This window comes from Lissotriton vulgaris, chromosome 1_1, assembly GCF_964263255.1.
Source record: "Lissotriton vulgaris chromosome 1_1, aLisVul1.2, whole genome shotgun sequence".
NCBI lineage: Eukaryota > Metazoa > Chordata > Amphibia > Caudata > Salamandridae > Lissotriton > Lissotriton vulgaris.
This window is the reverse complement of record NC_141685.1, coordinates 1,588,856,358-1,588,870,735: the sequence shown is the minus strand read 5'-3', so window position 1 is coordinate 1,588,870,735 and position 14,378 is coordinate 1,588,856,358. Positions and strand designations below refer to the sequence as shown.

At 40.4% G+C, this 14,378-nt stretch overlaps 1 protein-coding gene across 1 annotated transcript in view; it reads right to left on the bottom strand.

Moving 5' to 3' along the window:
- The window catches only part of CFAP54 (cilia and flagella associated protein 54), a 2,285,874-nt gene that overhangs the window by 1,197,024 nt on the left and 1,074,472 nt on the right, over positions 1-14,378 (bottom strand). Inside the window, exon 36 of the mRNA XM_086918163.1 lies at positions 12,268-12,452. Coding sequence (XP_086774289.1) covers positions 12,268-12,452 — 185 coding nt within the window. The remainder of the gene's footprint in view (positions 1-12,267; positions 12,453-14,378) is intronic.

Sequence of the window (14,378 nt, the reverse complement as noted above, 5' to 3'; positions counted from 1 at the left end):
AAAACAGTCCTGATGATGATCCCGGTTCATTAGGAGCCTTAGGGATCGAAACGTTAACGCTTTAAAACAGTGCTACATGCACCTTATTGTACATATCTATCTGTATACACTGTATGTTGAGACTTGCGGAATTGATCATTAATTCGCAAGCCACTATTGGCTCCAAAGCAATTTTTACTTGCCTGTTAAACCTCCTTCTTTACTTACCTTTTTTCTTATTCTATGGTTTTTCTATTTTCTTGGGATAGGTACAGGATTGTGCCCTATCCAAATGTTCTTATTTGACCCTCTTCAGGTCAACTAATCCCTTGGTATTTCTAAAATAAAATATTCCTCGCTTGGCTGGGCTTGGAAGCTAAAATATAGTACTCATTGTGGTCTATATTTTCATTCATTTATTTCTCTATTACAATTCCTTAGGACCCTTGTTCCGTTTAATAAATATTGGTAAAAGTGGGAACATCTTATGTAGTCTTTTCGGTGTGTAATAAGCAAGCCATCTTGAAAGAAAAGTCATCCTTTTATGAATGGCAGCTCAAAGCGCTCTATGCCCTACTTCACATAGCTTGTGCCACTCTTCGCTATTAAGATTGCATCCTGTTTCTTTTTCTACTTTTAGCAAAAACGTATCAACCTCTTTCCCGTCCCACATCTGACATAGCAAAGACTACCAATTGCCCATTCCAATTATATTATACTCATATAATTGCAATAGAATCCTTGATGCCGAAGGATTCACCATCACATCATTTTCTCTTAAAAACTGGGTATTTGATTAAAACTAAAGCAAAGTACTGTAATCCTGGAACCCAACTGCAGAGCCAGCTAATCCCAGGTGATCAGGTTTTGATATATTGTAAAAGTCCCTCAATAGTTCAAACCCTGCCTCTTTCCATAAATCTAGGCTCCCCTGCGAAAACTGAAGATCAGATTTTTTTTATAAATAGATGGCATAGAGGATTCATACCCGTTTTAAAAAATGTTGCATACAATTGCCTAAATCCATTAATGTCTTATACCTTGATTTTGTCAGCAATTTAGGAGAGTAGTGAAAAATAGGCAGTTTTATTGCACTTTCAGCATTATATTGAACATGAAATGTTCAAATTTGGAGGGTGGCATTGGAAGCTGAACTAGTACATTAAACATTGGTGCCTGATAGTATGATTCAAAATTTGGGAGGGCTAAACCCTCCTGAGATGTATCTTATTGTATAATGTTGACAATGTAGTTATTGGCTGTTTATTCCCCCAAACAAAATTTCTAGATCCTGAAAATAGGATTTGGGTATTTTAAGAAGGAGGTTAATAAACAAAAATAAAAATAATGGTAAAATAAACATTTTAATCATTGATTTTCGACCGAATGGCGTTAGAGGAAGCAGAGACCAGTTATCTAGGAGCCTCTTTGCTTTTTAAGTGTGTTTCCATAATTGAGCGTAAACAATTGATCACAATGATTCCTTACACACCTTGCTCATTAGAGAATGTCGGAAAGAAGGATTATTGTCCACTTGGCCTGAGTCCCTGAGTCTTTTATTGTCTCTATATTTAACAAGCATTGAAAATGCAATAGGTCTCACTCTCGTTCAAGTTAAAGCAATTCTGTTTGTAATTAGGTGGCTTTTTAGCTTTGCTTTTATTAGTGTTTTTCAAACTTTCATGTACATAACATGCATATGTATTCATATATGTATATGTATGCATGCATTTGTACTTATATAGATATGCAGATGTATATATATGTTTATATATGTATGCATGTATATACATGCACAACCATATATATATTCACTGAAAAAACCATAGGTTTCCCACCAGTTATAGTTAGCTGGACATTTTACTCATACAAAACTATTGAAATTCCCCCGTTATAGTTAGTTGTACTCACTATAACTCGCGCGCCCGCAATCCACTGCTGATGATGTCACATATTACATCACTAGCAGCCCGTCCTGACGTTGTTCAGGTATGAATTGCTGCCGGCCAGTAGTATATTGTTGTGTAGGATTTCGTTTTGATAGCATTTCTTATCTGTGACATGCCTGTGAAACGCTCCGATTCACAGTGCACTGCTGATGCACTTAAGAGTGCACCTTCAGTAGTGTGTGAACTCGAGTTTCCCTACTTTATTTTTCCTTGCAATATTATATAGCGCAAACTCGACAACATGGCATGAGCACAATTTACATTACGGAAGAACACATTCATTTCTGGTAGGCACGGGGAGACAAAGCGATTTGCCAGGAATCACAGGATGTTGAGCTGATGCCGAGATTCGAACGTAGCTCCCCAGCTCTAAAGTTTGCAATTCTAGAACTTGTGGCGGGAGGTGTGTCTAAAAATGTATGTCGGTGCTGGCCATCAATGAGAGACCTGTGCATTTTTCAAATGGGTGGTGAAAAAATATGAGTATCTTGCTGGAGATGTGGGCCCCCGTGCCACCAATGTACTTACCGGGGGAGGGTAAACACCCATTATTCTACGAAAGTACCATGACTCCGCAATGCCATTATAACGCATGGCATTACATTTGATATGCTTTTACCATGAATACATTTACAAGGAAATACGTTGTAAATGCATGAATGGTAAAAGCATTTTTTTAATGTTTGGATAAGGTAAGTATGGTTATAGGGGTATATGTTTTGGGGTACTGAGGTAAATGATTTGGGGTATTTGGGTATTTTAAGGGTTCAGATATAGTTTTGGGTTATGGGGTACAGGGGTAGTTTTAGGGTTTAGGGATAGGTATGGGGTTTGGGGTACAGGGGTGTTTTTAGGGTTCAGGGCTAGGTTTGGGTTTTGGGTTATAGGGGTATTTTAGGGTTCAGGGGTAGGTTTGGGTTTTGGGGTACAGGGGTATTTTAAGGGTTCAGGGCTAGGTTTGGGTTTTCGGGTACAAGGGTATATTTAGCGTTCAGGGCTAGTTTTGGGTTTTGGGGTACAGGGGTATTTTAGGGTTCAGGGTAGGTTTGGGTTTTGGGGTAAAGGGTTATTTTTAGGGTTCAGGGCTAGGATTGGGTTTTGGGGTACAGGGGTAATTTTAGGGTTCAGGCGTAGGTTTGGGATTTGGGGTACAGGGGTATTTTGAGGGTTCAGGGGTAGGTTTGGGTTTTGGGGTACAGGGGTATTTTAGGGTTCAGGGCTAGGTTTGGGTTTTGGGGTACAGGGTTTTTTTTAAGGTTCAGGGGTAGGTTTGGGTTTTGAGGTACAGGGGTATTTATAGGGTTCAGGGCTAGGTTTGGGTTTTGGGTTACGGGGTATTTTTAGGGTTTAGGGATAGGTTTGGGTGTTGGGGTACGGGGTATAGGGTTAGGATGGGTTAGTGTTTAAGGGTGTTGGGGTATTTTAAGGAGTAAGGGTGGGTTATGATTATGGGGTGCAGTGGTATTTAAAGAGAGCAGGGTGGGATTAGCACACGATATGAGACATGGCATGAAGGGTGGAACGCACCACACACCCCCTGAGTTTGCCACGCACCCAGCACACGCCCACAGTACAACACAGACACGCCCACAAGGGACTACTATGCTGGCACGGTTCTTTTACCTTTTAAATGTATATGGTGGGCGTCTGCATAGCCTATGTTCTTCTGCAACTGCCCTTTCCAACGCTGTATTTCCTCAAAGGTTTGGGCTCTCTCTTTATTATATTAGTATTGATTCATGACATGGTCAGTGACATCACTGATGACATCACTGATGACATCTCAAATGACATCACTGTTGACATCATCCATGTGACAATCAAATACACCTCATCACACACTAGTATAATCTTTCATCACTCACTGTAACATAGAAAGTGCCATATTTGAAACCATCAACACACCAATAGAGATTTCTAAACACCCACTCAGTTATTCATAGAACTATACACACATCTAATCACTTACCTATAGATTTAGTGTTATATGCAGTGAATAACCAACAGAACACTATCAAATATACTTATACGCCTATTTCAACATTACACACCAGCACACATTGTATTCACTTATAAGGACATCCTTCTGACTTATACAAACAATTGATTATACTTACATTTACTCACCTACACACTTATACAAACACCACTTCATCTATTTATATAGATAGTAACTCACACTTAGTGTGTTATAAAATCACTATTACAAGTATACAGTTATCCATATAGTGACTCATACAATCACTAAGTCTTAGGCACACTTAATTAAATATAACTGTCACATACAATGCCTTTTTTTTCAAGTTTAATGGAGATGTACCATTGAGAGAAATATTTCATCACCACCACACCCATAAACATATACACTCACTGAAACAACTGTTATAACATGTAGTCTTAACCTCATACCTGCTGAATGAACTATTCACACATTTTTTGGCAATCACACACCCCCCACCAAACCACATAGACATTCATTTACCCATACAAATACTCAGCTAAGAAACCAATAACATATATAGTCTTTAACATAGCAATTAAGACAAAGCAATAAAGACTTTCACACAGTTTAGTAACTACACATTATATATAGTGAGACTCTACAAATTAGTCAAGGAAACAATCAATGACACTGTTACTAAATCCACCATCCACACATTTATATTTATATATCCACTCATTCTTCAATGCAAAGTAGTGTATTTATAATATATATTTAAATATCAAAGCAAACCACATTCACTGGATGATGTCATCAGTGATGTCATTTGAGATGTCATCAGTGATGTCACGGACCATGTCATGAATGATGTAATATGTGACATCATCGGCAGTGGATTGCGGGCACGCGAGTTATAGTGAGTACAACTAACTATAACGGGGGAATTTCAATGGTTTTGTATGAGTAAAATGTCCATCTAACTATAACTGGTGTGAAACCTATGATTTTTTCAGTGAATTTCAAAGGTTTTTTAATGCAAATTCCTAACTATAACGAGTGTGAAACCTATGGGGCCTTATTTACGAGCCCCTTGCGCCTCAGGAACGTCACTTTTTGTGATAATCCAAATCCAAATGTTTCTCAAGAAAAGTCATAAACGGTGTCCGTTGTTCATATCTGCCCAAACGCCGATATTCCGAACGATTGAAAATGACTTTTCTTGAGAACATTTGGATTTGGATTATCATGTCCTATACTTTGGAATTTTTGAAAGACTGACTTTGAGGATGCTATAAATTATTCAAGACTGCCCGAATTGTGTGGGAAAAATTGATACCTAGTCATTTTGAATAAGAATGTACTTATGAATCGTCTAACATTTGGAAGAAATATCTAGTTATATGACAACAGGATACCGACATAACTTGAAGGAAATAAGAACGCCCTGAAGAAGTTATGTTGTACAGAATGAAACGCGTCGGCTGGCTGTGGTACATACACTTAAGGAAAATAAAGGCATTTGAATATACACCAAGATTCAGCGCTTCAATAAGGACTCTAAGTGATATGATTTGATTGGACTTATTGTGCAAGTGGTGCTGTGCCAAACTTTAGAATATTCTCCACTACTCTCTACTACTCACTCTCTACTACTCATTCTCTACTACTCTACTACTCTCTACTACTCTCTCTCTACAACTCACTCCCTACTACTCTCTACTACTCACTCTCTACTACGCTCTACTACTCACTCTCTACTACTCACTCTTTACTACTCACTCTCTACTATTCTCTCTCTCTGCTACTCACTCTCTGCTACTCACTCTCTATTACTCACTCTCTACTACTCTCTACTACTCACTCTATACTACGCTCGACTACTCACTCTACTGCTCTCTACTACTCACTCTACTACTTACTCTCTACTACTCACTCTCTACTACTCTCTACTACTCACTCTCTACTACTCTCTACTACTCACTCTACTATTCACTCTACTACTCACTGTCTGCTACTTTCTCTACTGCTCTCTACTACTCTCTACTACTCACCCTCTACTCTCTCTTACTCACTCTCTACTCTCTACCTCTCTCTACTTCTCTCTCTACTAGTCTCTACCTCTCTACCTCTACACCTCTACCCCTCTACCTCTCTCTACACGCACACATATATATATGTATATATATGCATATGCATTTATACATATATGTGTGTATATATATATACATATGTATATAAACATATATATTCTGCATATCTATATAAATACAAATATAAATGCATGCATACATATACATATATGCATACATATGCATGTTATTTACATGAAATTTTTAAAAACAGTAATAAAAGCAAAGCTAAAAAGCCACCTCATTACAAACAGAATGGCTTTAACTTAAACGAGGGCGAGATATATTGCATTTTCAATGCTTGTTTACTTTGGTTCCATCTAGAAGGCATTCAGATGTGTCACACATTTGCCATACATTCTGAATGTTAACACTCTAGTTGCTCATTAGATCACTGTACTAAAGCTACTTCTCAACAGGGAAGTTTGCTGCTGGTATTCAAAGTGCATTTTTCAGTCTGCATGTCAGAATTTTTTTAATGAAATAGAAGAGGATTTGAGAAGTCAAAATGTGCCCTAATTTTTCTTTCTTCAGCACTAATCATAATTTTGGTGGCAAAATGAACCCCCTCATTTTGTTCCTTTGCAAATTAAATGTTTTAAGTGTTACCACTTTATTCCAATCAAGATGACTTCAGGTGTGCCATAGTTTTGTCATAAGTAAGACTGTTAGCGCTCTAGTTGTTCTTTAGAACACTCTGGGACATTCTGTCATTGAGCTATACTTGGGCTACATCTGGGGGATATTTGTGCTACATTTGGGCTCTTTTGTCTCTGGTGCCAATCTTGGGAGACTTATTTGTTATGAAGTTTCCTAATGTCCTCATTTACTACAGTCTCCTCAGTAGGAAATACTTTCAGTTTTCTACTTTGATTCCATCAAGAAGGCATTCAGATGTGATACACATTTGCCATAAATTCAGAATGTTAGCACGCTCGTTGCTTATTAGATCACTGTAATAAAGCTACTGCTCACCGGGGAAGTCTGCTGCTGGTATTGAAAGTGCATGTTTCAGTCTGCATGTCAGAATTTTTTAATGAAATAGAAGAGGATTTGAGAAGTCACTCAAAATGTGCCCTAATTTTTCTTTCTGAAGCACTAATCATACTTTCTATGGCATAATGAACACCGTCATTTTTTTTCCTTTTTAAATTAAATGTTTTCAGACTTACCACTTCATTCCAATCAAGATGGCTTCTGGTGTGCCATACTTTTGTCTTAAGGAAGACTGTTAGCGCTCTAGTTGTTCTTTAAAACACTCTGGGACATTCTGTCATTGGGCTATACTTGGGCTACATCTGGGTGATATTTGGGCTACATTTGGGCTCTTTTGTCTCTGGTGGCCATCTTGAGAGACTGCATGTCAGAATTTTTTAATGAAATAGAAGAGGATTTGAGAAGTCACTCAAAATGTGCCCTAATGTTTCTTTCTGCAGCACTAATCATACTTTCTATGGCAAAATATACCCCCTCATTTTGTTCCTTTTTAAATTAAATGTTTTAAGATTTACCACTTTATTCCAATCAAGGTGGCTTCAGGTGTGCCATACCTTTGTAATAAGTAGGACTGTTAGAGCTCTAGTTGTTCTTGAGAACACTCTGGGAAGCTGCAGTAGAACACAAAGGAATCAACTGACAGTCTCTGTCCTTGTTGGATGTACATGTTTTACTGAGAATGTCAGACTTCATTCTCACATGACTGAGAAAGATAATGTGAATTTACAGAAAATATGCTTTCAGTTTAGCTTATAGATCCCCTCCCAAACCACTGTGGGAAAAGCATGAGATAATAGTTTTCTTCCCAGCAGAAGGCTTTTTCACATGGTAAAATCACCTTAATTCCTAAAATGAGTATGGTACCATCACAAATGATTTATAATGTTACTAAAGTCATAAAACCTTCTATTAACTGCAATGCTTTTTAATGAGGTGCTATCATGGATATTGGTCCCAAGATGGCTGCCAACACTTCTTGGATGAAGTGCTGACAGCCAATCAGATCTCCTGATGAGATGTGTGGTTAGGCTCCACCCAGATATATATATATATATATTTTTTTCTTTAGATTTTCTCAGGAAGTACTGGAAGGATTTGCACCATTTAACCAAAAGCGTGATCTGCGTACCATACCCTACAATTTTCCCAAATGTGGTGTAATTCCGTTCAGCGGTTCGGGCTGTAGCCGTGTCTAATCGTCCTATGGAAATTAAATTGGGGAAAACACGTTTGGGGACCCCCCTTTTTTTCTCGGCCCCCGCTTGACGAATCTTCCCGAGACTTTCAGGGAAGGAGCGGAGCAGGCCATCTTCTTCGAGAAATTTGCGAAGATTCAACAACCAGCGCCAAAGTTATTCCCAATAGAATGTTGCGGATTTCCTATGGAAACTAGGTCCTAACATATATATATATATATATATATATATATACATATATATATATATATATATATATATATATATATATATATATATATATATATATATATATATATATTTATATATTCACTGAAAAAACCATAGGTTTTAGGCCTTATATAGTTAGGAATTAGCATTTCAAAAACCTTGAAAATTCACTGAAAAAACCATAGGTTTCAGGCCTTATATAGTTAGGAATTAACATATAAAAAAACATTGAAATTCCTCCTATATATGGCGCACCCGCAATCCACTGCTGATGATGTCACATATTACATCATTCATGACATGGTCAGTGACATCACTGATGACATCACTGATGACATCTCAAATGACATCACTGATGACATCTCATTTGACATTTCCTTCCAAGCCTTTCCATTCAGTTGTAGGAAATGGTGCTCCTCTGCCACGGCCAAGGCTGCCGTGTATTTAACATTTCCTCTCAAATGCCCTAAGCTATTACAGAGGTCACACAATGCAGGCCTTTACTATCCGGTTTGGAAGGCTCGAGGCTGCTTGCAGTTATTTGCATCCATTTCGTTTTTTGATTCCTTGCTTGATTCCCGACGCATTTCAAGGCAGAACGCCTCTTCCTCATGGGAGCTGCACAGAAAAAATGAATACCTCACCAATGTTGTCTCTCTTGATTATTTTATTGAGAACATCGCCCCCAATGGGCGTGGCACACAAAAGTTGCCCGATGGTATGCTGGTCCATGTAGTTCTTGGGGTGAGTGTTATTTTAAAAGTTCATTTGAAAGTTCATTGTCTCTGTGATCTTTTTTCAAAGCTTATTATAATCCTTAAGTAGGCTGGATTTCAAAACTGCAGGCTTTGTTTAGCCATAGAGCTACATGCTTACACGGTGAGAAAAGGTTTCCTTCCAAGCCTTTCCATTCAGTTGTAGGAAATGGTGCTCCTCTGCCACGGCCAAGGCTGCCGTGTATTTAACATTTCCTCTCAAATGCCCTGAGCGATTACAGAGGTCACACAATGCAGCCATTTACCATCCGGTTTGGAAGCCTCGAGGCTGCTTGCAGTTATTTGCATCCATTTTGTTTTTTGATTCCTTGCTTGATTCCCGACGCGTTTCAAGGCAGAACGCCTCTTCCTCATGGGAGCTGCACAGAAAAAAATGAATACCATATATGTATATGTGCATATGTGTGCGCATAGAGAGAGGTAGAGAGGTAGAGGTAGAGAGGTAGAGGTAGAGAGGTTGAGGTAGAGGTAGAGAGGTAGAGTAGTAGAGAGAGAGGGAAGGAGATAGGTAGAGATATAAGTAGAGAGTAGAGTGTAGAGAGTAGAGTGTAATGAGTAGAGTGTAGAGAGTAGTAGAAAGTGAGTAGTAGTGAGTGAGTAGTAGAGAGTAGAGAGTGAGTAGTAGAGTGAGTAGAGATTAGAAAAGAGAGTAGTAGACAGTGAGTAGTAGAGAGTGAGTAGTAGAGAGTGAGTAGTAGAGTTTCATGGCACCAGTGTTGGTTTTTGGCATGGCTCTGCGCTTCTGGCGCGGAAGAGCTGTGTCTAAGAACTGACGTCAGCACGCGGAGGCGGCATCTAAATACTCTGACGACGTCATCACGGCGCCCACGACGCCGACGACGGACGCGGAGCCGCAGACGACGCCTACCGACGCGCAAGGGTCCTGCTACGCAAAAGTTTCCGGATCCAGTCTGACGCCTGGGGATATTCTAAGGTAAGGAATCTATTACTAGCGTGTCTCTTTCAGATATGTACAAATCCTTTGAGGAATCAACTTACAATAGGAGATTTAAATAATGACGGTTGGTATGGTAAACCCAGGAAGGCAGACAGGGGTGAAAGGTACCCTTTGAAAGTGCCCTGTGCAGAGCCCTGCTGGAGATGGATCAAAATAAAAAGCCAATACAGCTCCAGGTCGTTGGGGATGAGAATGGGACTGGAAACACCAGTACTTGCCTGAGGCATCGGGAGTCTTTGTGTCGGGCAGCAACATGGAAGGTCACAACAGTACGACAGGCTTTGGTCAACATACATTGCGGGTTCCATGGGGGCCGTTGGAGCCAAGCCCAGGGTATCCGGCAGGAAACTGATGCAGCCCCCTCTGAGCCTTGGGGCCCAAAACCTAACCAGTAGGATCAGGCTGCCCAAATATGAGACACATGGTGCTATAAAATTCTTTGAGCTGGGCAGGGGTCACTCTGGCACCCAGGAAGGCGGGGAAGCTCAGAATCAAACCAAGGCGCAGGTTCAGAGGAATGAGGCCTAGAATGCTGAGACTCCTTCATCACGTTGGCCAACGGATTGGGAGAAGTTGAAGCATGCTTCCACTTCTTATGTTTTTTTGTGCTTCTTACTTAACCGACTCAATGGCTTCAAGTGGGAGGACAAAGACTTAAGATTCCCGGAGCGGTGCCCAAACATTCCTCTTGATTGGGACCGTGAACAAGACCTCTGAGGAGAACAACGTAGTGCAAGTGCTGGGCCTAAAGTAGCTTTAAGGACTGCTCCCTCAAAGCTTTTGGAGCCATGGCCTGACAGTTGGAGCACGAATTCGAGTTGTGGTCACTCTCCAGGCACCAGAGACATACCAGCTGTGGGTCAGTCAGTGACTTGAAGCGGTCGCAGGTGCCGCATGGTTTGAACGCAGAAGTCTTCTTTGACATGAGGAAAAACCTACACACCAAAAAAGGGGTGAACAAATGTTTTAAAAAGCCTGTCAAAAAGTGACTCTCTTCACGGATATGTTCTAGCTGGCACTGAAAGAATAGAAATGATGTCTGCGCGTCGAGGGGGTGCCTATGTAGGTGTCGCAGCAGTCACAATGGCACAGACAACACCGACGACGTCACGTGGAGCCGAACGATGCCACCTAGTGGCGTGCAGGGGTATTGCTCAAGAAAAATCTTCCGGATCTAGTCTCACACCTGGGAAATTCACAGGTAAGGAATCTGTGGCTAGATGTCTCTATCAGATAGAAGTCTGTATGACAGAGGGACATGCTTGAGGCTTTCAGGTGATCCACCAACTTAGAGTGCCTTCGGTCTCTGAAAGAAATTGAGGGATGAAACCACAGACCGGGGTGGCTCCTAAGAGCAAACAAGATAGTGTGATGCTTAAGGAAAAGATCCATTACCCGCCCTTTCAGTTTGAGGAAAGGAGCCAAAGAATTGGAGCTGGTAGTTGCACTAAGGCCTGGGTACCTTGTCAAGGCAGGAAGAAATACACCAGCAATTTCATCATTTAAATCCTGGCGAACAGGATGCCAGCTGAGGGTTTACAATGAGTAAGGGTCCATAACAATAAAGCCAGCATTTTGCCTGCCTCTGAGTATCAGGGGAACGGAGACCTTGTTGGGGCAAGGGAATCTCTAACTTATAGTGGTGTTCCTACTCCACCAAACTCTAAAAGACACCTCTAAGTATTTAGTACTCTGCAAAGTGCTCCAGTATCCTTCCATGTTGGCACAGACATCCCATGAGTCTTTGTGTAATGCACTAGGAACATAAGAGCATAATCCAGTGCAAACCTCAACATTTCCTCCATTCTTAAGTTTTTCAGAAAAAAATGAGATTTTTCTACCCAATTATTATATGGTAATTCCTATATTGGTAGAAAAAGAGGCGAAGCAATAACTTTTAAAACGTATCCTCCCTGCATGGGATCACCGATATTCCTTATTGCACAAAATGAGAAAACGTTGCATTTATATTTGAAAATATAGATTCTTTGGATAAAAAGGCAAGTATCAGATACATATTTGTATTAAACTGCATTATAGTTAAAATAACATGAATTTCTTCTTTCATTTTTAGATTCATGTTTTATCAAAAGCTAATGGTGGTTTTGTTAATAAAGAAACAAGTATGTTACCACAGCTCTTTTCAGGTGAAGAAACATTTTGAAGAAATTATCTAAAAGAACACCCCTTAAGGCATTTTGTTTCTCCTGTTCTTTAATGGAGCGAGAAGTAGACGCTGCAGTTTCATTTGTCCTCTGTGTTCGTGGAGTATCCATTTCACTCGTTTTAGTGCTCTTCTCAGAAAAGTCGTCAGAATCTGCAACAGAGAAAAAGGTCAGTGTTTATAAAAAGTAGCTCTACAAAATAAATATCACAAAAATATACAGAGTGCCCTAGATACCGAACAAAAGACACTTAACAGAAAGAAACAAGTAACTGACATGTAACTACAACTCACCTGCTTTAGTATCTTTCAGACATCTACATGAATGAATTATTCCCAATTAACAGGCTAGGAATGCTCCCTTAGATTATACTTGTAATAAGAACTGAGGGAATGGGCATCGGCTCAGGAACTGTGTTTCTTGTGGAGAAGTGTGGCTCAATGAGTGGAGAAGTGTGGCTCAATGATTAGAGCGGCAGACCCTGATGCAGAGGTCTAGCCCGGGGACCAGGGCTCAATTCCCCACCTCGGCGGGTCTTGGGCTCAAAATTCCACGGACCTGATCATTCTCGCCTCGGTGCCTATTCCAATCATGGAGTCCCACTCTGCAACTCTAGACAATAGCTTGCTTAATCTCCACAACGGCCCCCACAATGCTAAGGATGCCTGGCCTCCACCTTGGGGGTGCCCAGGAGTGGACACCTCACAGGGAAAGCCAAGATGGGTTTCACAGCGGTATTCGTACAAGCGCCTTGAGACCCTTGTGGGTGAGTAGTGCGATACACAAGTATCAATTTACATTTCTTTAGTAGTGTTTTCACCTCACTTAAAAATATCCAACCTCTGACTGATGAAGTGAATTAACCTAGCACTCTCACTCGCCCTTAAGGCCCCAATAGCTCAGTCTGTAAAGCACATCAGTGAAAGATAAAAGGATGGTAAGCCTTTGACTGGGAAAGGAGAGCAAGCCCCTTGTGAATCTATGAAACACACCGACGGCGACCAACTGCAGATACAGGTAAGTAACTTGTTCCTTCTCAAGCACTGGATCTTTCATAGATTTAGATACGTGTATTAGAATACTCAGCAATTCATAATATACAAGGAAGCAGTAAGCAGGTTCACCGTACTGAAAGAGCTCATTGTACTGAAAAACGCTGAGCAGAAGTTCTGTTCCCCTTGAAACATCTGCTTTTGCATCAGCATCCAAGTAGCAGTGCCTGGTGTATGTTTGCTTGTTCTTCCAGGTTGCAGCCCAGCAGATGTTGTGAAGCGGCACTCCAGCATATAAGGCTCTATTGAAGGAGATTCTGATGGTTGAGTGCACTGTCACTCTACCTGTTAGAGGTAAGTTTTCCTTCTTATGGTCGAGCACTTTGCTGAGAGACACCATCTCAATGAAAAAGTTACTTACATTGGCAACAATCTTTCTGGATACTCTATCTACCTGCAGATTCCTCACCTTTGAATACTCCCAAGTGCAGTTCTGGAAACATTTTGTAATGGCTCTCTTGCACCGGCAGGTCGCCCTGACTCATTTACAACGTCAGATGTAGAGTTGTGATAAAGTCATTGGAATCATAAAGTCTTGAGATCGGTCTCCCAACAGCAGTTCTGCTCTAATTTAGCTACGACTTCCAAGACATTTTGAGAGAACTAATTTGGTACCTTATTTAAAAATATATATACACGTTTATAAGCCACAAGGGTTTTATCTCCACTAGAGTGGAAGGTTGGGTGGGCAGGAAGGTAAAGTATCAACATTTGCATCATGTCAACACATGTGCAAAAATATGGAGAGTGGAAAAGTTTGAAATACATGTACCTGCTTTGACCGAAAAATATACTGTCATGTATGTGCTGCAGTTTTCTTCTGATAGATACTTTTACCTATAGATTACTCACCTTTAAATAGATTCCGAAATAATAAAGTTGATGGTGCATAGTTTATTTTGTAATTAGGGCGGTAGGGCGTGACAAAGACCCTGAGGGAGTGAAACTCATAGCCTAATAAAATCTTGCGGACTTTGGAATATGGTGTGCAAGTCTTTTCCATAGTCCTTGATGTTGGGATACCGG